We start from the raw sequence: 25974 nt of genomic DNA, 5'->3' as shown, positions 1-25974 counted from the left end.
AAAGAAAAGAAGATTTGTTAAAGAGTGGTTTTATGATTTTTCTACTTAGTTAGAGTACAACATAAAAAACGATGTTGCATATTGTCTATGTTGTTATCTTTTTAAACAAGTAAGCAGTGATCCTTTTGTGGGTGACAGATTTAAGAACTGGAAGAAGAAGAGTATAGTATATGGTCATGTTGGAGGGCAAAACAGTACCCATAACAAGGCTTAGAGAAACTGTGAAGCGTTACTAAATCAAAAACAACAGATTGAAACCATTTTGTCAAATCATACAAGCCAAGATCAAATTGACTACTGGATTCACTTAAGTGCATCAATCGGTGTTGTTAGAATTCTTTTGAAGCAAGGACTTCCATTTCGTGGGCATAACGAATCTGAAAGTTCAAATAATTGAAGAAACTTTCTTGAAATTTTGGAATGGTTATGCTGTTATAATGAAGATATAAAAGCTGTCACATTGAAAAATGCTCCCGAAAATTTGAAGTTAACATCACCTGATATTTAGAAGAACATTATAAGCGCTATTTCAGTTGAAATTGTCAATACAATTGCCAGTGAACTTGGTGATTCTTTATTTGCCATTCTCGTTGATGAAATCTCGAGATATGTCCTCAAAGGAGCGAATGGCCATTGTATTACGGTATGTGGATGATGGAAAGGTGATTGAGCGTTTTGTGGGTATTGAGCATGTAAAGAGTACCAATGCTATCACACTGAGGGAAGCTATTGATGATTTTCTAAGTAGATATGGATTAAGCATTTCAAGACTACGAGGTCAAGGATATGACCAAGCAAGCTATGTGATCTTGTCACTTTAGCGATATCAGAAAACGCTTCAGGCATAGAGTCTGCTATGTTCTGAAGATCGAAAATTCTCCGCACTTCAATCTCGGACTGTGCGGTTCGGGGATCAAGATGAGACAAAGTGGGGATAGACCACGACAATTCCTGTCGTTCCTGTTGAACATTATTGTTTTTATCTCCCCCTAACGATGGGAAGACTGTCTCATCAAAGTGACAATCCACAAATCTAGCGGTAAATAGATCGTCTATCAAGGGTTCTAAGTAGCGGATAATGGTTGGAGAGTCTTATCCAACATAAATGCCTAATCGTCTTTGAGGACCCATCTTGGTGCGTTGTGGCAGCGCAATTGGCACATAAACTGCACACCCAAATATGCGTAAGTGTGAGACATCAGGCTCATATCCAGTAACCAGCTGGGACGCAGAAAAGGGTTGAGTGGCAGTAGGCCTCAAACGAATGAGCACAGCTGCATGCAATATTGCATAGCCCCAAGCAGAAACAGGGAGATTGGTGCGCATAACCAATGCTCTAGCGACCATTTGAAGTCTTTTAATGGCAGATTCTGCGAGACCATTTTGGGTGTGAACATGAGGAACAGGGTGTTCAACCTCAATCCTAATAGACATGTAATAGTCATCAAACGTTTTTGACGTAAACTCTCCAGCATTGTCAAGACGAATTGACTTAATGGGATGATCAGGGTGGTGAGCCATTAATTTAATGATTTGTGCTAAGAGTTTAGCAAATGCAGCATTTCTTGTGGACAAGAGCATGACATGTGACCAGCGTGTCGATGCATCAACCAACACCATAAAATATCTAAATGGTCGTCAAGTTGGTTGAATAGGTCCACAAATATCACCTTGGATTCTGTGCAATAATGGAATATTTTCCTTAGTGTCCTTTGCATAGGATGGTCTCGATCCTAATTTTGCTAAAGAGCAGGCTTTACAAAACGAAAGATGGGCTTTAGAAGCAACCAGGGAAGAATCCGGTTGAGTCACGAAGTCACAATTGACTTTAGAAGTAGAAAAAGGAACCAATGAGGTATTAGTGGCGTCAATACCACTTTTGGGCCGCAGGGGGTAGGCGGCACCAGCCCTACCTTGGACCGGATTTCAGTTCTGACTTCTTTTCTTTTTGAAAAATGGATGTCCGTGTGAAGTCTTTAATATACGGATCATCATATCACGACCTGGATGTCCCAAACGGTCATGCCAAAGCCTATATGTGTCAGAATCCCATAAGTCATCTCTCATGACATGGTTGGATTCAATAATTCGAATAGTGGTTGCATACAACCCACTAGAGCGACACATAAGTTCCTCTAATACTTGTTTATGTCCGTAGTCATTAGAGGTGATGCAAAGGAACTCTTGTCCATTCTCACAATGTGTTTCCACATGAAAACCATTGGCTCTTATATCTTTAAAGCTCAATAGGGTTCTTCCAGCCCTAGGAGCATATAGAGCTTCGGTGACATTAATACTTGTGCCATTTGCCAACATAAATTGAGCTGGTCCTCGACCATGAATCAATTGTGATGGTCCAGCCATCGTAGTCACAGAAGATCGACTAGGTGTCATCCATAGGAAAAGTTGCCTATGTCGCAATATAGTATGTGTGGTGCCACTATCAACAAGGCATTCCAACTCTCTAGGAAACATACTGAAAAATAATAAAGTTCGGAATTAAAACATGTCCATGACATTGAATAATAATACGATACTTTATTAATAAAAATAGCCAATGATTACATCAGCTACTTGTCATTATCTACAGGTCTCTACAACCAAAGTCTCGGAAAGGTAAGCTCGTTTGCGCAGTATCTAAAGCCAAAAGATTTGAAACCAATTGTTAATTGAACTTCTTTCTAACTTGGACAAATTGTAGTCACTCAGTCCGTTTGGTAACTCCAATCAAATATGACCAGGAAAGTAGAGAGATGTTGGTGGAGCGAGGCTCTCTTAAGTACCAATGATCTCAATGACTTTCCTAGACATCATATTTTATTAGGTGCGCCACAGGAGAAAGAGTTAATACAATTGTCACTTATTGACTAAGGCATACTGCCATTACAAAATTCTTGGAAAATAAAAGGACTATTCTAATCAAAGTTTGCAGCATCCTTGTGAATTTCATCTTCAGCTTTGAAGTCCTCTATGGTGAGATTGACATCTTCACCATCTTCCTCTTCTGCAAGGTATACTTCTTGCTCCCTCAGGTCCCTGTATGCCCTGTATCTTGCAGCTAGTTGCTCACTTGCCTTGCATTGCTTGAACCAATGCTCACTTGATCCACATCGATGACACATATCATTGTGGTTGCCTCCCTTCAATTGAGGTGCTCGTTGTGCACGTTGTGGGCGTTCCCTAAGAGGGTTGGCGCCACCACCACGACCCATGGAGCCTCCACCACGAGCCATGGTGCCACCACCACGGCCAGGGATACCACGACCACCTCTCCCACGTGTGGCATTGCCACCACGTGTATCCTCACCAAACTTGCGGTTTCCTTCCTGGTTAGGGCGGTTATATGGACTCATACGTCCCTCATATCCCTTATTAGGGTTCCGCTCCTTGCGCCCTCTTTTGGGTGCATTATAATTCGCCTCATGAACGCTCTTAGTTCCAATGGGCCTTGAATTATAATTCCTCACGAGTATGTTATCATGTTTCTTAGCTACAGAAATGATATTGATAAGCTAATGAAACCTCGTGATCCGTCCAGCATTGACCTCAGTGTGATATTGCTTTGATACCACAATGGCTGAGACGGGGAAGGTGGAGAGAGTTTTCTCAATTAGCTCTTGCTCTGTGACAGGTTGTCCACAAAATCTCAACATGGATTGTAAGCGAAGAGCTTCTGAATTGTATTCAACAACAGACTTGAAGTCGGCGAAGCGCAGATTGTTCCATTGAACCTTCAAGTCAGGGAGGAGGGAATCTTGGACATTGCCAAAGCGCTCTTCTAGAGCTACCCATAGCTCTCTTGCATCCTTGATCGACATATACTCCAATCTGAGTGCTTTGTCCATATGACGTCGCATCAACATGACTGCTTGAGCATGCTTTGCAGGTGTTCGGACGAACACAAGATCCGAGTTAGGTGCCTGGATTATGGGTAATATTCCTTTTGAAGTGAGATGGTTCTCAACATCGGTTACCCAGCTATGGTAATCTGAGCCTGTTGAGTCAAGCATGGGAAAGTCGAGTCTAGGTTCATTCGACATCCTGAAAATAAGAAGAGAAGATATATTAGTTTCGGAGCTAAACTTCCACGGAAACTAAAATAATAAGATTTCCGAGCTATGCTACCAAGAAATCAATTTCCAAGAAATTTGGATTAGACCAAACAATGATGTTTTAATATGGTCACAAATTTGATGCTTACGGACGCTCTTAGTCCGAGCATTATGAACACTCTTAGTTCATACGAACGCTCTTAGTTCGTTTATTATGAACACTCTTAGATCGTTAAGCGTGAATCCCCACAATTCCTCTTATTAAGTACGCAAACCCATGTTCATATATTCAAAAAAAATTCTGCAGCAAATAAAAGAATTTAAAATACAAGAAAGCAGCAACTTTAATTCACAAAAACTTACGTGATGGTTTGGGACTTGAGAACACGCGCGTGTTGGAGCAGGCGTGTTGGGGCAGCAGCAGCGGCTAGTGGTAGCAGCGAGCAGCAGCGGCAATAGCAGGCAGCAGCAGCAACTTGGAGCAGCAGCAAGCAGCGAGGTGTAGGGACGCAGGAACGCGCGCGGCTGTGCAGGCAAAGTAGGCGAACTGATGCTCGGGCTGCAGAGGCAGTGTGGGTTGGGCGAAGGGCTGCGGGGTAGCAGGTGCGTAGGTTGCAGTGGGCTGGTGTGCAGGGGGCAGCAGCGGTGCGGTAGCAGGGAGGCTAGGGTGTGCGGCAGGGAGGCTAGGGCGTGCGGCAGGGAGGCTGTGGTGGGCTGGCAGGAAGGCTGCGGTGGGCTGGCAGGTGCGCTGCAGGCCCTGCAGGGCTTGCGGTAGGAGGCTGCAAGTCCTGGCAGTAGGCTGCAGGTCTTGCAGCTAGGGTTGAAAAACTGCGGCAGATTTTTGTGAGAGAGAGTTTTAGGGTTTTTTTTCTTTTCTTTTTTTTCTTTTGGGCTAGGGTTAGAACTCGTGCTGATAACGTGTTGTAGAGAATTGGAATTGTGTGTTTATTATTGATAATATGAGCCCTTTATATAGGGAGTTACAAAGTACACAAAAGGTAATAGAATCCGAATACATTGAATACCTAGAACTTTCTCCTATTACAACTCTAAACCCTAGTTTGTAGAGGCACACATGATGTCGACATCCTTCAACAAAAGACAAATAAAATTACAAACAGATAATGACAACCATGTTAAACAGCGACAAGCGTGGCCCGTGGTCCACCATGTACCGATACTGTCCCAACTTAACCACCCATTAGGTGTTGGGTTTTAATCACAAAATGCCTCGGTACAATTGGGTAAGAGCCACCCACTTATAAGTTATATTTTATTTGTCACTTTTCCAATGTGGGATCTTTCCTCTCCAACACGCCCCCTTCTCACGTGCAACCTAACTCTAGGTCTGCACGTGAAATTAATTAACAATCCAATTCCCACATTGTAAATGGGGACACAAGTCTCATATTAGAGACTTGGCCAATATAACAATCCAATGCCTACATTGGATACTTGATAACAATCCAATCGGAATTTTCCGATGGCAATATAAGGAACCTAAATTCGGGCCCATGACAATTGGAGACGCAATTGGAGAGAGACCCGCTTTGATACCATGTTAAACAGCGACAAGCGTGGCCCGTGGTCCACCATTGTACCGATACTGTCCTAACTTAACCACACATTAGGTGTTGAGTTTTAATCACAAAAGGCCTCGGTACAATTGGGTAAGAGCCACCCACTTATAAGTTATATTTTATTTGTCACTTTTTCAATGTGAGATATTTCCTCTCCAACAAATCAAATTGTAAACAAGCATCAAAATCTGTAAAATTTCATCACCCTCAGTCTTACAAGGAAAGACCATCACACTCTCGGCTGCCCAAAGCAGTCTTATTAGCTCAGTTTAAAGTTAAAGTGGCTATCGATCCTTAAAGAGTAACAACATTCACAAATGGGTATTATCCCTAACCTGCCAATGTTCTTCAGGAGCTGAAAGCACAACCCGGAACGTCCCCAGTAACAAGAAAGACATCAGCATGTACTCGGATACAACGTCTTCTTGGCTCTATACTGCCGCCAAGGGAAAAATTGGGTTCATTCATTCAATTTTTTAGTTGTATAGCATTAGCACGTGCAAGCCTTTTGATTCAAGTAAATCTGATTTTACTGAGCTCCCATTCTTTTTTTTTTTGTCTTCCTCACCAAACAATCAAAACAGCGCGTGTATTACATTGGTAATCTGGCATGTGACTCACGTGCATGGCTCTTCCAATTTTTTTAGAGGACGAGGAAGACCCAAGTCAATAGGGTTTTTAGTTGCAATTAATAGAACTAGGATTTACCCTCCTGAAGATGATCAATCAGACATGGGAGCAGAACCATGCCCACGTGCTTCACAAGTTTTCGTATTTATGAACTCCCAAGATCGTCCTTGTTGCTTCCATTAGTCTCTCAAATCTCAATAAATCTCCAAAACCAGATCAGCGCCCACCTTACTTCATGGAGCTTTTCACCATCAATGATAGCCTTCGAAAGGACATTGTTTTTGGTTTCAAGGCTTCTTTCCTGACTTCTTTTACTTTTCACTTTTCAGCATGCGCAGACGTTTTGTTACTGGCTGGGGATTAATACATGGTCCTAGCTTTTTCGCAGAGTTCTTGGAAACCGCATTTCCTGAAAATTCCTCCAATGAACTTGTCATTTCAAAGTCCGTCCTGCTTCGAACAATTCCGGCTTCAGAATCAACAAACTCCCCTGCTGAGATTGACCAAGCTGGCTTCATGGATTCAAAGAATTTCTGCTGTTGAAGAAAAGGAACCGAATTGGTGTTTGCTAAGAAGATAAAAGGTAATGACTCTTGTATATTTGCTTGATGTGTTCATGTACGGTAAGAGGATATTTATTCAACAATTGATGAAGTCCTAGCTACTACTAGACAATAGATCACATGTGCCATATGAAGGAGTTGTCTGATGTACAATTGAAGTGTGTGGTTTGGGTGAAGTCTGGAGCTGACATATGACCGGCCACAAAAAACTGGTTACTTGTATTATTGATTCAGGCACGAGTTGTCTCCTCTGTGGGGCAAGAATTCTAGACAGTTTCTTTGAGTAAGGATTGGCTAGCTAGGTGCATCCTCATTGCCACTGAGGTTATTATCTTGCTGTGATGTTATTAATATGGCGGAGAGTCTTCGGTAAACGGCCGTGTACATACACGGCCCATGTGCAACAACTCTGATTGGTTACACTACGTGGGCCCAGATATTTTGGATCAGATGATCAACTTGGATAACGTATCCGACGGCTCAGATTTCACCACATACGCCGTGCACATTCACCCTCCGTGTACTGAAGAATTTTCGTTAATATGGACATACATAGAAGGGAACTGAGATTAATTGGGGGTTCAGACACTAATCTAGAGAGAGAGAGAGAGAATGGAGATTAGAAAAGATGATGATGGAGATGATACACTAAGACTCTACCAAGCATCAGTGGAAGGATCGATTTCATCACTAAACACATTGATCCAAAATGATCCACTACTTCTCAGAAGAGTTTCTCTGACTACCTTGAGTGAAACCCCATTGCATGTTTCAGCTTTGCTTGGCCACCTTGAATTTTCCAAAATTATCCTCACTCATAATCCAAGACTTGCCAAGGAGTTGGACTCCTCAAGGCGCTCACCCCTGCACTTGGCTTCGGCAGAAGGACACAAGGAGCTCGTACAAGTTTTGTTGTTTGCATTTCCTGATGCATGCTTGTTTCCTGATCAGGAGGGGAGAATCCCTCTGCACTATGCCGCCATGAGAGGACGAGTTGAGGTGGTCAAGGAGCTGATCCGTGCAAAACCTCAGTCTATTACTCTTGAGGTTCTGGGTAGATCAGGAGAAACAAGTTTGCATTTATGTGTTAAACATAACCATCTGGACTGCTTGAAAATTCTAGTGAAAGAAGTGGGAGGGAATAGCGACTTTCTCAACTCAGGAACTGGCTCTAATGCTAGCATGACAATCCTGCGGTTAGCTATGATGCTAAGGCAAATTGAGGTCCGCATCTTTTCCTTTTTCTTTGGACAATAATTGAGGTATGCATCTACAAATCTATGTATGCACGTACACATTTTTACTAACCCAAATCAGTTCATAATACTTTGAAAAAGTATGATGCTTGTCAATGAGTTACCGAATAGTTTACCCTGGGACCGCCAGATAATTTTCAAAGCAAATGGAATTCATCTTTAGATCTGAGGGAAAATTCTACAATGTGTTAACGTATGACATGCATACAATTACCTTAAAAGTGGTAAAATGAGTCCTTAAAATAGTAATATTAGTCCTCAAAGTGGTAACATGAGTTCTTAAAGTGGTAAATTTTTTTAGTTACCACATGAGTCCTCAAAATAGTAATATTAGTCCTCAAAGTGGTAACATGAGTCCTTAAAGTGGTAAATTTTCTTAGTTTACCGTATGAGTCCTCAAAATAGTAATATTAGCCCTCAAAGTGGTAACATGAGTCCTTAAAGTGGTAAAAATAGTTGTCATACATGAAATGTTAACATACCATAGCTTTACCCTAGATCTGAGATCTCAATGAACTGTGAAACACTTAATGACCTCAAGGTTTTAATCGATCTAAGATCAATGATCAATGCTTGGTCTTTGGTGTTTTGTATCTGGGAAGGTAGATCGAATGAAAGAGGAAAGAGGAACTGAATTTTGTCTTTTAAAACAAGAAATAGAAAGATGGACATAGAAGGACTTAAGAATTCGACAGTAAGCAAAATGACACAACACTGAATATGGCAAATGAATGAATAGATTACAATGCAGCATTATTTTTTATTAGTTTTTTTAATTTTTATTTTTTATAGAAAATAATACTTTTCTTTTCAAGCAAGATTATAAATAAATCCAGCTAAAAGTAAAAATGTTTGTGCAGACCATAACATACCTGGTTTCACTACCTGCTATAAGCAAGAATCTTGTAAACAATGTGGTCTTGGACTCCTTAGAATATGGTCCCGGAGACTTTAGAAGCCTAGAAATTCAACAGATTTTGATGGATGCATGTATCAATAAAAACGAAAAAGGTAAGTACCAGCAACAAGTATTCTCAACAACACCACCTCTACCGCCACCATCACAATCCACTATAGTCGGAGAGAGAACAAACAAAACAGGACTCCCACGGTTGTGGATGAAATTAATGCAACGGTTGAATTACGACAAGGGTGATCATTGGTTGGATGAGATGCGCGGCATGTTGATGGTTGTCGCCACCATGATATCAACCATGACTTTCCAAGTAGCCATTAACCCACCAGGTGGTGTTTGGCAAAAGTATGAAGAACGATTTACCATTGGAAAATTCGAGTACTGTACTAAAGAACTTTGCTATCCTGGAACTGCAGTGTTGGGCTATGTATGGGAAGAGCTAATGCGGGAATTCATTAAGTGCAACACCATCTCTTTCGTTGCTTTTCTTGGTGTTACCATTCTTCTTATCAGCGGATTTCCTCTGACAAACCGGATATGTATATGGTTCTTATCAATGGCTATGTGCATCGCTATCACATTTGCGGGTCTTACTTACATAACTGGTGTTTTCATGGTGATGCCAGATTGTGTTGCGTTTTGGGTTGATACTGAGTACAGAAAATCAGTATCTCTTGTTTGGATTGTATTGCTTGCTATGGTTGGTGCATTCCATACTTTTCGTTTTCTCACTTGGCTTGTGAACAAGGTGAACTCCAAGTTCAGAGGTAAGAGCAGGGCAAATAATGGTATGTCCATAGTGGATGGGTAGTAGCTTGATCAATTCATATGCAAGAAGAAATGCGATTGCTGCTGGGCCCCTCATTGTTATCTTTCGTGATGCTGGATTGTGTTTGAAAATTAATGTATCAGGTTGTGTTTGGCTGCTTAATTAGGTTGTGTTTGGTTGTGTTTGACTTAGGCTTAGTTTGGGATTGCTGTGCTGTGAGAGGAAGCACTTCCGAACTTGCTGTGAGAGGAATCACTTCCGAACTTGCTGTGAGAGGAAGCAGCTGAGGTGTTTGGTAAACTGTTTTTAAAAGTGCTGTGAGAACGAAAAGCAATTTGTAGGTGTTTGGTAAGTTGCAAGGCAAAAGTGCTTTGGCTGGGTAAAATTACCAAAATGGGCATACATGCTAAGATATGCTACTAAAATACATAATTTTGTTTTTTGATTATGTAACTATACCAAATAAAAAAATTTCTCATGTATTATTCTTGTACCCTTGGTTGGACCGAATAAATGATTTACTTTAAACTCTTCAATATGCATATTATGTTTGACAATTACACATAATAAGTCAAGAATATTTGGATTAATTTCCCGACCATAGTTCAACGGGAACCATTACACAAAATAAATTAAAGTCACTTGAAATTTGCAACTAAATGCTAAGTAGATGCATTCATTAGACTTTGTGCAATTGCATTTCTTAACACCTCCATTTCTTGTCTTCCCGAACCATCTCCATCATGTTCATTATCCTCCATCTCTTCACTAGTCTCTTCACTTGAGTAATTTCCACTTTCATCAAAATCAATATCTCGTGGAGCATATCTTCGTATGTAGTTATGAAGAGTCATAGTAGCAATAACTATCTTAACTTGTTTTTTATAAGGAAAGTGAGGCATATCACGTAAAATACTCCATTTCTTCTTCCGGCACTACACCAATTTTGTTATCAGACAACGGCAGAAAACCGTTGTGTGATTTGAAGACTCACCGTTGTAGAGTGAGCCGTTGTCTGATGAAAATTCAGACAACGGTGGAACACAGTTGTCTGACAAACACACAGACGACGGGTATGTGTTAAAAGTATTGTCTTATAGCTCGGCAGATGGCTCGGCAGATGCCAAGCGCAGCTGCGCGGCAGTTGCGGCGCTGCCTTCAGACAACAGTGCTTGTTTTCAAGCTGTTGTATGCTAAGCTTGTCAGACAACATATTTTTATTTTGTGTGTTGTCTGATTGATCTTCAAACTTCAGTTCTTGGACTATATCTGTTGTCTGATTAACTTTTGGGACAACAGAGTTCAATTGCTTCTGTTGTGTGAGTATAAATTAGAAGACACTAATTTGTTAAAAACCGATGTGTGATATGAATGATTGTAGTGTATTTGCTCCAATTTTGGCCATTCGTGCAGTCGCCATTATATCTATTCTGTTGTCTGATCATTTGAACATCCCATTCCTAAATTAAATTGTGCATTCATTTGGTCCATTTACCAAATGAACAGTAGTTCATCAAATGATACACCACACAACATTTGAAGCTGGAAAAAGCAAATTGTAAATTGTAAGTAGTTCTGCAATGATACACCACAACACGAGTCTTTAAAGAGCAGAAGAGAATTAATCCCATTTGTAAGGGAACAAAACCGCACCAGTTCAAGCGTGCAAACCACAACTCTTAACATGATGCTTGAATTCTATATCAAAACAAGCATAATCTACTCCTAAGTCACCAGTACTTCACCATGATCTTAACTTGAATACCACAGCACACATATTAAAAGTCCTTGTCTCCTACTGTGCTGTAGGAGCCATCTGCTTCAGTTTTGCTTGCAAAACTAACCCAGCTTCATCAGATATGCTTTTCTTCTTAGAAGCAACCTGCATATCAATTTACAATTTCGTAATTAGAAGAAAACAAGGATTAATTCCAGTTTACCCACTTCAACTTTGGGGCAATCTTCATTTTAGTCCCTGTTCTTTTAATTTCATCAGATACACCCCTGAGCTTCCAAAATTAATCAACCGTGTCAGATTTCGTAAATTTTGTCCAAATTTTCCGTCAACTGGTGACGTGGCAGGAAATGGTGGGAGAAAGTCGATAATACCCCTGGTGACCGTTTTCCCTCCTCTCGGCGTGCATCCCCAGAAAAATTTTCATCCCCAAAAATGTTTTCATCCCGAAAAACCCTAAAATTGTATCTATTACGCTCCCATTACACTAATTCAGTCAAAACCATCTCTTCCATTACGCCCCCATGACAGTCCCGAAAATTGAAAACCCTAACTGAACCCAGATTACGGTTTCGATTATAACTTCGTTTTCAAAATACCCACCCCAATCTCTAGTTCAAGGTTGAAGGCACATGGCTGGTAATGAGATTGAAGAGTGGGTACCCAGAACGGAAGAAGGAGGCGATGAAATCCCCCATTACGGTGAGTTTCGAACAACAAATTGTGTGTTAGAAATCGTGATTAATGGTTTAGGGATTTAGGTTGGTTGATTTAAGGGCTATGTGGACCTGTTGGGTTGAGATTCGAAGCTTTTGATTTGGGTGTTTCGAAGCTTCTGATTTGGGGGTTTCGAAGCTTCTGATTCGGGGGCTTCGAAGCCTCTGATTCGGGGGTTTTGAATCCTCTAATTTACGGGTTTCGAAAATTTCGAAAATTTTTAAGAATTTCGAAAATTTTCATTTTGGGGTTTCGATGATCTATGAGATTTAGGGTTTAGAAGCTTCTTATTTTGGTGGTTTCGAGTTATGGTTTGGGGTGATGTTTCTGTTAGAGCCACTGCACTGCACTTTGGTTTATATATGTATGTATTGAATCTGGGTTGGTGGGATTTAGGGTTTCTTTATCGAATTTTTGTCTTCTTGTGTTTATTACTTACAGAAATTGTGATTAAAGTAAGAGTGATATGCATGTGGACCTTGTTGGGTAGCTGAAATACTACAGTTTGTGTCTTGTTGTGTTTAATACTCTATCTTTCAAAAAGTGGTGTTGCAGTCCAAAAGAGTGTTAGTGCTGTTGTGGTCCAAAAGGGTGTTAGTGCTGTTGTGTTTAATACTGTATCAACCTGTTTTTGAATTATTGTTTATGGAATAAATGGCTGTCTGTGCTGCTGGTTAATGTTTCCTTAAGGATGCTAACTGTTGGTTATGTTTGTCATGCAGTAAATTGTGATTTATTCACAGTCAAAATGTACCATGGTGGAATCATAAGGGAGAACAAATATGTAGGGGGAAAAATTAGCTACTATGACAATGTGGACAAGGACAAGATGTCCCTAATTGAGGTGGATTCTATGGTGAGAGGGATAGACCCTGCATATGTTGGAAGGAGGATGGACTACTGGTATTCAATTGGGAGTGAAGATGATGCTCTGACCAAGCTTTCCACAGACTTTGATGCCATACAAATGTGTTGTTGTGTACCTCAGATCAGGTTGGTAATCATCTACTTAGATCATTTAGATCTGCATGACGACTACCAATCTGATGGGGATGATGTCGAGATGTTTGATGATGAACCAACTGCATGGGGGTATAGTCAAGCCGGTTCAACAGGGGTGGTGATTGAAGAACTTCCTGATTCACCAAAGAGGAAGTGCTGTGTAAAGATCGAAGAGTTGCCAGATTCACCTAAAAAGAAGCCTGACGTTATGAAAGGAGATCCAAAGTTAGGACGTCGGGTTAAAGTATGTGCAAACAGAAAAAAGGCTGTGGGAATTGTGATTAGAGAGGTCGAAGAAGAGGTTCCAACTCAAGCAAGCAAGGCTGCAGTATGTGACAGCAAAGACAAAGGGAAACAAAAAGTTGTAGAACAGCAAGAAAGAGAAGATTATGAAGCTGAGATGTTTGAGGACTTGGTAGACATAGATGTCAATGATGCAAGGTGTTACATGGACCCTATGAGCAGTGAAGATGATGCTAGTGAGGATGCAGACTATGATCCATGTAGGGATGATGAAGACTATGCTAATTATGGTGTTGATGATGACTGGTTAGATTATGTGGAATGTGAAGAGAGTGTGGACAAGCATGAGCAAGCTACTGAGGATGTAGGAACAACTGCTGGAGATAGGAAGGGAAAGAAGAAAGAGGCAAAGTCATATGAGCAAGCTAGTGTTGGAACAAGTGTTGATGTGGATGAGAACATGGAGGTTGAAGATAATGAGCCAATGTATGGGGCTCTAGACTCTGATGAAGAGGGGATTGGTCATGAAGCAAACTCAGATGATGAGGGAGATGATATGCGCCGGTTTCCAGAGTTCAACTCCAAGACAGACATGGGGAACCCTCAGTTTTGTAAGGGTATGAGGTTTGCATCTGCTAAGATATTGAGAGCTGCTGTAAGGGAGAAGGCAATACAAAAGGGTTGGGAGGCCTTGTTTGTGAAGAGTGATAGAGTGAGGGTGAGGGTGATTTGCAAAGCAGAAAACTGCCCCTTCGAGCTGTATGCCTCTAAGATGCAGCATGAAGACACTCTAATGATCAAGACATACAATGGTCAACACAACTGTGCAAGGGTGCTAGATAATAGCATGGTTAGGACCCCTTACCTGACTGAAAAGTTTATTGATCAGATAAAGCTTAACCCTGATTGGTCCACAGGTAGTTTCCCCAAGACTTTATCAATTTAATTCAATGCCTTTACTTACTTTTTTTTTTTTTTTTTTTTTTTTTTTTTTTTTTTTTTTTTTTTTTTACAATAGCACACTAATGCCTTTAACCCTTTTGTGACACAGAATCTCTAGCCCAAACTATGTCAGCAAAAGTGCAAGCAAGAGTCTCAGTTCAGCAAGCATATAGAACCAAGAAGGCTGCATTGAGTATACTTGAGCGATCACATGCAGAGCAGTATTCAAGGGTGAAGGACTATGCAGCAGAGTTGAAGAGGGTTGATCCAAGCACAACAGTCGACATCCAATGCAACTACAATAACCCTGGCCAGAAACCTATTTTCAAGCGGATGTATGTTTGTCTGGGTGCACTGAAGAAGGGATTTAAAGCAGGCTGTAGGTCATTGATAGGACTAGATGGTTGTCATCTGAAGAGTCCTTATGGAGGTCAACTTTTGTCAGCGGTTGGAGTGGATGCTAACAATAGTACTTGGGTAGTTGGTTATGCAATGGTGGAGCAGGAGTGTAAGGATAGTTGGATATGGTTTCTGGAGTTGTTGGCTAATGACTTGGACATTAGGAGTGATGGAGCTGGGTGGACGTTTATATCTGATAAACAAAAGGGCCTTTTACCAGCATTTGAGGTGGTTTTGCCAAGTGCGGAGCATAGGTTCTGTGTAAGACATTTATGGACGAATTTCAACAAGAAGTTTCCAGGGAAAGCTTTGAAGGACCAATTATGGGCCATCGCAAAGTCAACCACAATGGCTTACTTTACTAAGGAGATGGTCCTAATGAACCAAATGGAGCCAGGGGCTTATAACTATCTCACAGGTTTGTAATGCTACCATTATTATCGCTTCATGTTCTTTATATTCTTGACATTGAATTTTCAATACATTAACTGCCAATGTTGTGCGTTTTGTAGAGCCTGAAAGACCTGCAAAGCACTGGTCTAGGTCACATTTCAACACAGTGCTTAAATGTGACATTCTACTCAACAATCTCAGTGAAAGCTTCAATGCCTTCATACTGCCCGCAAGAGTCAAACCTGTAATCAGCATGTTTGAGGAAATGAGGATCAAGTTGATGAAGAGGATTCACATTAGGAGGGACAAGATGATGAAGGTTCAGGATACCATCTGCCCCAAACCAAGAGAAATACTGGAGAAGAACAAAGTGAAAGCTGCCACAGACTGCATCCCATTTGGTTCAGGAAGCTCAAAAATCGAAGTGGAAAGCATTGGAGGAGCAAGATATATAGTTGATATTGAGAGAAGGAGTTGTGCTTGTAGGAGATGGGATTTGAGTGGGATCCCTTGCAAACATGCTGTATCTGCCATCCACTACATGAGGGAAAAACCTGAGGATTATGTTGATACAGCCTACTGGACAAAGACATACTTGGCCATCTACTCAAACAGCATCAGCCCTGTAAATGGAATGGATCTTTGGGAAAGGACTGATGATGCTGCAATTCTTCCTCCTCAGTACAACAGACAGCCTGGTAGGCCAAAAACCAAGAGAATTAAGGATTCACAAGAGAAAGCTACTGAGGGAACCAAGTTGGGAAGAGTGCAGAAATCATTGAAGTGCAGTAGCTGTGGGGTTTTGGGGCACAATGTGAAGACCTGCCATAGGCACTTGCCACCTAAGGAGAAGATGAGCAAAAAGAGGAAGCTAGACACTAGAGAGGACACCTCATCTAAATCCAAGGTATTTCAAGTTTAGGATATTTTTGCTTTCTATTGTTCAACTTTTTTATATCTGTAATATGACAACTGTACATTTGAATGTAGGCTAAGGGAACCAAAAATCCTCCTCTGACAAAGAACGAGCTTAGGGCCAAAGTTATACAGAAAGCAGACAAGATGAAGGTAATTTGTTGGGGCTGTGTGTTGGAATTATTCTATGTTTTGGTTATTGTGGTTTCTGTAAATTGTAGTGGCTGCTGAGCTGAAAAACCAAGGTTTCTAATTTGTGGTTTAATGTGGTTTAATGTCTTACTGTAGAAAAAGAGGGATGCACAGAAGGCAGCAGCTTTTGCTGCTGCAAAATCAACCACTGCTAAAGCAGCAACAAAATCGAGCACAGCTTCAACCACTACCCGTGCTGCTACTTCAACACCAACAAGATCATCACAGAGAATTAGAGCTGGAAAGGAGGCTGGAAAATAGACCTAGAAGGCTGGGATTAGCAAGCCAGGTTATTTTATATCAATTGATGAAGTGTTGCATTATTTTGTGCAACCTTGTGCTGTGTCACAAGGTTGCTGGCTCTAATCTTTTGTTATGATGATTAGAGCTAATCTGGACAAAGCAACTATTTCCAACTTCTTTTTTTGTTGTTTGGATGTAAAACAGTGAAATGCATCTTTATTGGCTGCTAATTCCCCAAACTATGTCAGTATTATTCCTATTATTAATGAAGAGTAGGTTGTTTTATTTTACAGCTTTTTAAACTCTATGTTTGGTTATTACAATATCAATGTTCATATGCCCAGCTTAACCCAAAAAAGTGAACTTTTCTTCCTCCTATCTGAATATGTAATAAAAGATGCTCTTTGGAGGGAAAAAAGTATGGTTGTATTTGATTATTAGGATGTTTTTTGCTTTTGTTGGTAAAAGATACAAAATGTCCATTTTGCCCTTCTTGTGGGCCCGTTTCTCCCACCCATTTCCTGCCACGTCAGCAGTTGACGGAACAGTTGGACGGAATTTACGAACTCGGGCACGGTTGATTAATTTTGGAAGCTCAGGGGTGTATCTGATGAAATTAAAAGAACAGGGACTAAAATGAAGATTGCCCCAAAGTTGAAGTGGGTAAACTGGAATTACAACAAAAAAGGAAGAACGTACTAATAAGCAAAGAAAGAGTAGCCCTACTTTAAAGTAGTTTAAGGTATGCATTAGAGTCAAGAGGAGCATTTTTGTCCCCCCTTTGATTAAAACATACAAAGAAAACATTACAGCAATCAGCAATCTCCTAAACTCTGGATCAATGGTCACAGAAACACTACTCAATTGCGGCTGCCACAGAGCAGCAAAACAATGAATTTTTGAAGGTAATAGCAAAGTAGCTGAGATATGAAATTGGCATTACGAGTAGCAAACAAGAAACATATTATGCATAAGGAGGTTTTCAATTTCAGGTCTCGTATATGAGCAAGAAAGAAGGAAGACTAATCACCAAACCTAGCAAACGTAAGAAATATTGAAATAGATTCACAAAGAGGAGAACTTTGACCTCAACGAGTTGTTCGAAATTGGACTTGAGGAGATTGATCTTGCGGTCGCAGTAGTCTTTGGCTTGAGGCATGTTCTTCTCGATGAAGTAGCCGGTGCCGACGTCGACGAGGACCTGGTCGGGGTCCTGGAGAGTTCCGGGGACGTAAAGGGAGGCGGTAAGAGGGACGAGCATCTTTTTGCCGGTGGGTCGGAGGGAGAGGTCGTGGAGGGCGGAGGAGGCGAGCTCGAGGCGGGTGGTGGCGGTGCGGATCTTGTTGAGAGAGTCCTGGAAAAGATTGACCTCCAGATCAGTTTGCTCTTTCACTGCCTTCAACTGCTCCACGCTCAGCTTCTCCATCTCTCCTCTCACGCTCATCGCCATCTTCAGTCGATCTTCAACATGCACATAAGATACTAGCACAAACAAGAATAGATTTTAGTAAAAGCCCAAATGAAAAGGTAGATGAATGCAGATGGCTAGAATATCATGTATGAATGTAAAAGAAATCAACAAATGTAAATCTCCAGGAAAGTTATGTTAAATTCAAAACCATATTAATATTTCTGGAACACATATTATAAATTAAAAGCGTCTTACTTGGTTACAATTTTATCAAACTTGTACATTTTACCAAACTTATTTTTCGGATTCAATTTTAGTTATATTCCGATCCAGATGGCCAGTGACAAAATTACTAGTGCAGTCTAGTAAATCTACTGAAAATTGAATCAGGCTTATATTAAAGTTCAAACAAATAAGCTCACCAACATCAGGTTCCAATTTTGCACTGTTTAAGTCTGACACTAGCTTGCTGATTGAGTCTTTTGTGCCATTCTAGATGAATCAGCAGGGACAAAAGGATCAGAACAAATGAAACCATATTAAAAGGGTTGAATACAAGTTACAAATTCTGCAAAATGAATAAGAAAAATGCACATAAAAAATGCATGATAACTTGAAACAAAATCAGGAGAGCACCATGGTAAAGGTGTGTCACAAGGTGGGAATACGTCCTAAATATAAACATATACATAATAATTTTTTCTGTAAATGCAACAAATTGACTATTACTGACTCTCTCAGCAATTCGGAAACAAATAACTACCTACACTAGGCATGGAAATCATTTCATTTCATAAGGTCAGGTTCTCACAGTGTGTTTCTTTAAACGAGACTGTTATCGACTATGTTTTGAAATATCTACTTGTTCAGTACGTACCATTAAAATTCCACTAAATTAATTACCAAGGCAAAAATCACAGAAAGTAAACTTGCTTTTGTGAAACTAAATCAGGCAGCTTTTATACTAAACAAAAAAATTAATCGAAAAATGGAATATTTTTGAAAGATACTATTCTGAGTATCTAAAACAGAGAATGTAAAGCCAATCACATATATCATAATCAAATAATAAACCCAATCAAACCCTAAAGCACAAAAATTCTGAGCAGATAAAACAACTATATACTATAGGTAATGCAGAAAGAGAGACATTGTTGCATAAAAAAAAAATAAAAAAAAAATACTTACACACTTCCAGTTTCCACCAACAAAAAACTGCAAAACAAACACAAGATTTCAATCAGATTAGAAAAATCCAACATTGAAGAATCCGCAACTTCATTGACTGAGAGACTAAAGATCTCTCATAGTAGTTTAAAAAGGATAAAAAGGATAGCCTATGCTGTTCTCTAAAATTTTACCATAGTAGTTTAAAAAGGATAACAATATCTGTTGATAAGGTGAGATGCATTTGTCACCACAGAAGCTGAAAACTCCTCAAAAATGCACCCTTTACACAACTAATGTTAGAGAATCACTCATCTATTGACGACAGTCTATTGAATGCGATAACTTAACTCAACCTAGGTGCAATCAATCGTCTTTGATCCTCTTGAGAAGCTTGTTAGCCCAGCGTTTAACGCGTCGCTTCAGGGTATAGCCAACAATGATCCCAGCAACAAAGGCAATTGCATAGAACTTTGAGCATGTCCACAGGGACACCACTCCTCTGCAAGCAAACATAAAAAATTTACCAATTCAGTCCAATTGCAGAAATTCAATCCAACTATTGAAGTTCACTTAACCATAACACAAGTTCATATACTAATTCAAGCCTCACCAATATGTGAACAACTCTACTTAAACACAAGCCAAAACAAGTTTGGGAAGCTCAATAGCAAAACCCAGAATCAATTTGCGAAAAAGCGATTAAAGAACCAAACTTTGGTAGCATAATTGTTAGTTAAAGACAAGGCATTATGGACCTACTGCATAAATTGATCAAATATTTCACGAGTTTCACACCAAAGTAACCCAATTCACACATACAATCAGAAATTTATAAACTTTAAAAGGGTAGAGCTAGATGGGTCTGTACCTAACAGGTCTGGCGACTATAATACGAGACTGATCGGACAAAGCGGCAGAGAGGCCCTCAGTAGAACGAGGACCTTCAAAGGAAGAAGAAGAAGAAGATGATGAAGCTTTTTTGGATTGGTGTGGGAGGAGCTGGTACATCATCCCCAGAAAAGTCACGTTCTTTTCTCTCTCGAAAGGCTCGGAATCCATGGTCGGAGATGGAGATCCGAGTCTCTGTTAAACTCCGGTGACTAGAGTGCACAATTTTAAGATCTGCTTATGAATATCAGAACCCTAAATTTTGCATCTCAGTGAATTGAAACAGTAACGAAGAGCGAAAGCTGACAAATCTAAATCAAAATAGAATCAAAACAGTAAAGGAGACGACGAGAACTTACCAAGTTCGAGACAAATCGAATCAATGGCGTGAATCGAAGTTCGAGATGACGAAATTATTTAGGGCTCCTGTGTGAATCCAAGTCTACGGCTGCTCCGATGTGAATCCACAGATTCACAGAGAAATCTCCTTTAGGGCTTCGAAGGGAAATCTCCCATTTAGGGCTTCGAAGGCTTCGCTTCGGAGGCGGTGGATTTAGGGTTTAGGATTGTAGAGTGAGTTGGGGTAGCTGTGGAGTGAGTCAGAGTGAGAGTCGGACAGCGAGGGAGTCAGAGTGAGAGTCGGACAGCGAGGGAGTCAGAGAGAGAGTCGGGGTGAGTTGGGGTCAGCTGTGGGGTTTTGTGGAGTGAATGTCGTGTCGGGTTTAGCTGTGGGCGTTAGTTTGGTCTGAATGGATTTTTTCTGAAGTGTTCTAATAGTTTGGTCTGAATAGATTGATGCTATTGTGTAGTTGTCTAGCGCTAGGACACATATGGCCACATTAATTTCATCATGCAAGCATCAGACCATGGTTTTCCACATATCTGTTGTCTGAATGCCACTTAAAATTTTTCAGTTTTGCCGCCTCTTGTTGCCTACTGAGAGGGAATCGAATTTTGGGGGAGAGAATGCAGGAAAATGTTGGAGGGAATAAATAGTGCCATTTTGAGGCAAATCTACACACATCCAAACTTTCCCAATATATCTCCCTTTATCAGACAACAGAAAGTAAAAAAACAGTTGTATGATATTTTGCAAGCTACACTCATACAACAGATATAACTATTCTGTTGTACTTTAGAGTATGAATTTGGAGCCAAATTTGTGTCGATCTAGGAGAGAAATCTGCCGCTATTTTTTTTATGATTCACACAACGGATTATTCTTGTAACCGTTGTGCAATGACCTTCTAAAAAAAAATTCAGAATTTTAACCCCCTTATACAACGTTAGTTTAGTAAACATGTTGTGTGATTAACTTTTCTTCATCACACAACGCATTTTTTTTTTCGTTGTGCAAAAAGTGTTGTGTGTTAACATTTTTGGTGTAGATCCATACCCCAAAAGTGCGCTCAATAACACCCCTAAGTGAAGAATGTGCATGATTGAATATTTCTTTATGACCGGTCGGCTCATCACCTCTACGGAAATGTGGAAGGTGGTACCGCTCACCTTTATATGGTCCTAAATAACCCTTCATTTGTGGATATCCGGCATCCACCACATAGTATTTTCCTGAAATTATAAATTATAAGGAATTATTGATCTCGGTAAAATAAAAAATTATAAGTTATTAATTGTGTAATTCTAGGAAAAAAAAATACCATTTGGGGGTTTAGGAAAATTCGATTGAGGATCGCGTAGAGCTGATAAGAATACTCTACTATCATGGGCAGTGCCTTCCCACCCTGCACATGCAAATGTGAATTGCATGTCGAAGTTGCATATAGCCAATACATTTTGGGTGGGTATCCCTTTTCTTCCAATATATGGCACCTGATCACATGGAGATATCGAAGCTTGAACATGAACACCATCGATAGCACCAATGCAATCCTACAAATGAGTATAATAGACTTGAATAAAAAAAAAAATGGTTTTCTACCAAATTAGGAAGCATTTATATAAGGATAACATCTTTAAAAGGGTAGTACATTATACATACCTTAAAATGAGGCATGTATCTTGAATCGGTTAGAATTTCTTGTGGAATGCTCCTAAATTCCGGATCCAATGGCTTTATGAGCACTTTTGCCATATTATAGAAAATCTTTAACATTATATTAAAATACCTGCTAACCGTCTCACCAGAACGTTGAAAACGTTCTTGTGTATTCCTATTAGTCTGACCTTGTCCCAAAATATAAAGAAACATAGCCAACATTTCAACGATACTCATGTTTCTTGAACCCTTCAATATCCTACCCAAATCATTTACAAGCATCATGAAGACTTGTTTATCCATCCTAAATTGATTATAACACCTACTTTCATTGCCTTCTAACACTTCCATTAACCAAATGTAACCTGTTTGGGAGCTTGTCATACATGGAGTTTTGTGAATGTACTTTTCAAGATAGACTTGAATTAGACGACCACATAAACATATAATTTGATCTATCTCCTCCTCATCTGCAGACAATACCAGTTATCAACTAGCAACTCACAAACCTTAGCATCACAGAGAACAGGCCATGCTTAATTTTGATACACAAGCAGCTCCATATTTTCAGAAAAAAAACAGTAAGTACTTAAAATTTGCAGTTTGATGTACTTAAAATTCAAAATAAAAACATAGTAAAAAAAAAAATTACTACCACAAGCAGAGAAGGATAAATACACACCTCAATTTTGGATTCCCACCATTCAGCAGGTGCGTCGACAGTTTTCCTAGCCGGATCCCATCCAATACCAGTTTCCTTATGCAAAAGTGAACTCCACAATTTCCAATCATTTTTAAGTGAATCCCACTTATTTTTCAGTTGGCTTTTATCGTAATCCTTTCCGGTTAACTCCTTAAAGGCCATGACAACATTTGACCATCCCTTTTTATCAAAATGTGTACCAGGTCTGTTTCCCTTGGCCACTTCCTTAGCAGCTATATCACAAAATATAGCTACTACCTCATCCGGCCATGTGGCTTTTTGTTTTCCAGATCCCACATTTTCAGTACCGGTGGATTTCTTCTTTCCCATCTAAAGATAACACATGCTTAGTAGTAAACAAACAATAGTTATAAACTACCATATCCAACACCTAACACGATCCTCACAAAACAAAGCTGCTGACCACAATAAAGAGCTAGATATATCCTTAGTTTAAAACCATAGGATTCAATAAAGAGCTAGGGACCATAATATATCAATTTCACACTAGTATGCAAAGTTGAAATATATACATATAAAAGAACCAGTAGCCAAAAAAAAAAATACCCAGGTAGCATCATAATCAAAGAAATGAAATCAAAAGGTGAAATAATTGGAGGGACTGGAATTGAATTGAAAACTGCAGTTTGATACTTACTCCGTCTCTGTGTGCGGTAATTTGGCAGTGAATCGAAGCTTGCAACAGTACCTATAAAATCAAAATTCAAATAGGACATTCTAAATCAGAAGAATAGTAGTTAGACTTAAACCAGATAAACAGCCATCTAAACTCATTAAACAACAAAGGTTATCACTTCTTAACCCGAATTAACAAACATTTGCATTTCTCTATGTGCCGTAAGAACTAGTACAAAATGGGCAAAGAATTACAGTGAATACTTTGTATGTTTTGGCTCATTGGGCGCTTGAAAACTTACTCGAATAATCCAAGTTGAAGGCTTGTAGATGAAGTACGAATCACAATCCCATCAGGACACGACTGCAAATAACAACGAAATTCCCCTTGTCAGAATTCAACATCGTTCAAAACTCAAAACCCAAAAGAAGCTTGCAACAGCAATATACTGCCAGATTTGGGGAAAGATGGAGAAGGAGAGGACTTACAGTGAGTTTGATTCGCTGAAGACAGAAACTTTCGGCTCAATTTGCTGCTGGGTTTGAGAGAGAGAGAGAGAGAGAGGCGGTGATACAGTGGTTCTTGGTAGGCTGCGAAGATGTGATTACGCGAAATTGATGAGGAGCTTACCAAGTACGAAAGGAGGTTGAAGAAGCTGGGGTCCGGGAATGCTTTGGGTTTGGGGCGTGTGGCGGAGGAGCGAAGGAATCGGGTTTTTTGAAGACACAGAAGAGATCGATCTATGAGCTTAGGTGGTTTGAGTTTTGACGGCAGAGGAGGCTGGGAAGAGAGGAGGCGAGCTGAGCATAATAAAACCCTATCTGGGTCAAGGTAAAGTCATAGAGAAGATGGATGAGGACATAATAGGAAAAAAGAGAAAATTTCATTTAATGAAACACTGTTCACTCCGTGTTTTCTCAGAATCAGCTTCCCAAAGCTGGTAAATGCTGCTTCTCAATTTCAGCTTCTTGGAGAATCAATTCGGACCAAAAGCCACTTCTAGACATTTTACCAAACAGCATAGCATCAGCCCAAAAGCAGAAGCAGGTTCAAAATCACCTCCAAAATCAATCCCAAAATAAGCCTTAGTCTTCTTGAGGTTTAGTCATGTTGTAGGTGCTTGCTTCTGCAGGACTTTGTATGAATCATTGAAGATCCTTTTGTTTTCAGGCTAAGTATTTAATTATTCCCTCAGAAGTCAAATCTAGCATTCATGCATTCTATTGTTCTAAGCTATGTTGCTTTTCTTTCATCAGTTTAATAACTAGAATGGATCATGCCTGCTCATCTCTGTTATAAGAATTGCATATTCTTTTTTGAGGAAGTCAAAATAGCAGTCTATATAATAATCTCTCATTTTCAGTCACTTTCTCTACCAAAATTAAAAAAGCGGTATGTCTAGAAGACTATAATAAGTAACCAATATCTAGAAGAACAGGAGTCAAGAAATCGAACATATGGTTCCATTTTGAAGGAAGCTTACACCAACCATTTTCTCTACACTATATATACCGTACAGCAAACAATACTCAACTGATACTTTAGAGAGCCAAACCAAAACAATAGTTTTTCTTTGAAAGCTTTCTACGAATCAGAGAAGTGATAATCTCTGGTATCCGAAGATGAGCTCAAACGCCAAAAGAGAATCAAATTGTTTATGTACATTGGACCAATGGTATCTCCATTGTTTTTCAAATCGTCATGGCTGTTTTTGGTCTTACTGTGCTGTTAAAGTCAAGACCCCTAAGTGAGATTGGGGGTGTGGAAATGATTAAAGAAGAGTTTCTAATTATATAATGCAATGTACAAATATTACACATATATATAGGGAGAGGTGCAGGTCACGATCTCCAGACAGGCATGCTCCAGACAACTCATGCACATTCCATACTTCTCCTGATGCATTCACCTAGGGAGAGGTGCAGCTGCACATGTTCTCCTATCCCCACACTTTTCCTAAAGCTAGTTAAATCAAGGGTTAATGCTCATACACCCCTAATCTAGAAAAATACTTCTCATACACCCCACCCAGTGTCTTATTTTTCTCCCTCTTTACACAACTCTTTCTCCCTTTTATTCCTACCTACCCGTCTTGTCAATTTCCCTACCAGTAGTACCCCTCGTTGCTTTCCTTTTCAGTTTGCCTGTTGATCTACTTCATAGTTTGCATATTTAAAGTTTTGTTGAAACGTGGTGGGCACATCAGAGTTTTATTTATTTAAATATATATGCAGATGTTAACAGTCATCCTCTATTTTTCAAAGGTAAACAGTACAAATTACTACTTATAATTTCGATCGTTAACAGACAGACTTGAGTTGAATGCTATCTGTAAAAATACTAGCAAAGAATTGCAAAAGGAAAGAAAAAAATTGAGAAAATTGATAAACTATAGAGAAAGTCTTAATAGAGAAACCCCCCACTATTGGGATATCATCTATAGACTTCAAACCAGAATCTACAAATTGGAACAAGATATTGATAATCTCTTATATATTCTGGAAGAGGAACAAAAACCTCTTGATTATTTGAGCATTGGTTAGATCCGCAAATCACTGGTATCAGAGCTTGTAAAAGACTCAGCAGGGGAATCCCCAATGGGGACAATGTCTGATTTGA

General features: G+C 39.8%; 2 protein-coding genes and 1 long non-coding RNA gene across 4 annotated transcripts; 1 reads left to right on the top strand and 2 right to left on the bottom strand.

Moving 5' to 3' along the window:
• The first annotated feature begins 7437 nt into the window (after window positions 1-7437).
• Window positions 7438-9808, top strand: LOC133716479 (ankyrin repeat-containing protein BDA1-like). Its single transcript, XM_062143186.1, has 2 exons — window positions 7438-8049; window positions 8942-9808. The coding sequence occupies exons 1-2, from the start codon at window positions 7438-7440 to the stop codon at window positions 9806-9808; spliced, it is 1479 nt and encodes a 492-aa protein (XP_061999170.1).
• A 1494-nt stretch (window positions 9809-11302) lies between these two features.
• On the bottom strand, window positions 11303-20420 carry LOC133718134 (prefoldin subunit 5-like). 2 transcript variants are annotated; one of them, XM_062144950.1, is made up of 7 exons: window positions 20376-20420; window positions 19997-20271; window positions 19320-19627; window positions 19147-19173; window positions 18381-18450; window positions 17635-18029; window positions 11303-11648 (listed from the first exon to the last, which is right to left on the bottom strand). In XM_062144950.1, the coding sequence occupies exons 3-7, from the start codon at window positions 19320-19322 to the stop codon at window positions 11562-11564; spliced, it is 582 nt and encodes a 193-aa protein (XP_062000934.1). In that variant the 5' UTR covers window positions 19323-19627; window positions 19997-20271; window positions 20376-20420; the 3' UTR covers window positions 11303-11561. The 2 variants fall into 2 exon arrangements, with proteins under 2 accessions (XP_062000934.1, XP_062000933.1); XM_062144949.1 differs by lacking the exon at window positions 20376-20420 and having other exon boundaries at window positions 19997-20326.
• A 2911-nt stretch (window positions 20421-23331) lies between these two features.
• Window positions 23332-24411, bottom strand: LOC133713353 (uncharacterized). Its single transcript, XR_009847948.1, has 3 exons — window positions 23844-24411; window positions 23657-23718; window positions 23332-23427 (listed from the first exon to the last, which is right to left on the bottom strand). It is a non-coding gene; the product is annotated as an uncharacterized LOC133713353 (long non-coding RNA).
• Window positions 24412-25974: the final 1563 nt, after the last annotated feature.

Source organism: Rosa rugosa, chromosome 6 (assembly GCF_958449725.1).
Source record: "Rosa rugosa chromosome 6, drRosRugo1.1, whole genome shotgun sequence".
Taxonomy (NCBI): domain Eukaryota; kingdom Viridiplantae; phylum Streptophyta; class Magnoliopsida; order Rosales; family Rosaceae; genus Rosa; species Rosa rugosa.
The sequence above is the reverse complement of the archived record's forward strand: the minus strand, read 5'-3'. Positions and strand labels throughout refer to the sequence as shown.

Excerpts from the sequence above, each read along its gene's own strand:
- LOC133716479 (XM_062143186.1), top strand. The coding sequence starts at position 7,438 with ATGGAGATTAGAAAAGATGATGATGGAGATGATACACTAAGACTCTAC. Across the intron at positions 8,050-8,941 it reads TGATGCTAAGGCAAATTGAG|ACCATAACATACCTGGTTTC; the intron begins GTCCGCATCTTT and ends ATGTTTGTGCAG.
- LOC133718134 (XM_062144950.1), bottom strand. Across the intron at positions 18,030-18,380 it reads AAAATTGGAACCTGATGTTG|TATCTTATGTGCATGTTGAA; the intron begins GTGAGCTTATTT and ends TGTTTGTGCTAG. Across the intron at positions 11,649-17,634 it reads ATTTCGAACAACTCGTTGAG|GTTGCTTCTAAGAAGAAAAG; the intron begins GTCAAAGTTCTC and ends ATTGATATGCAG.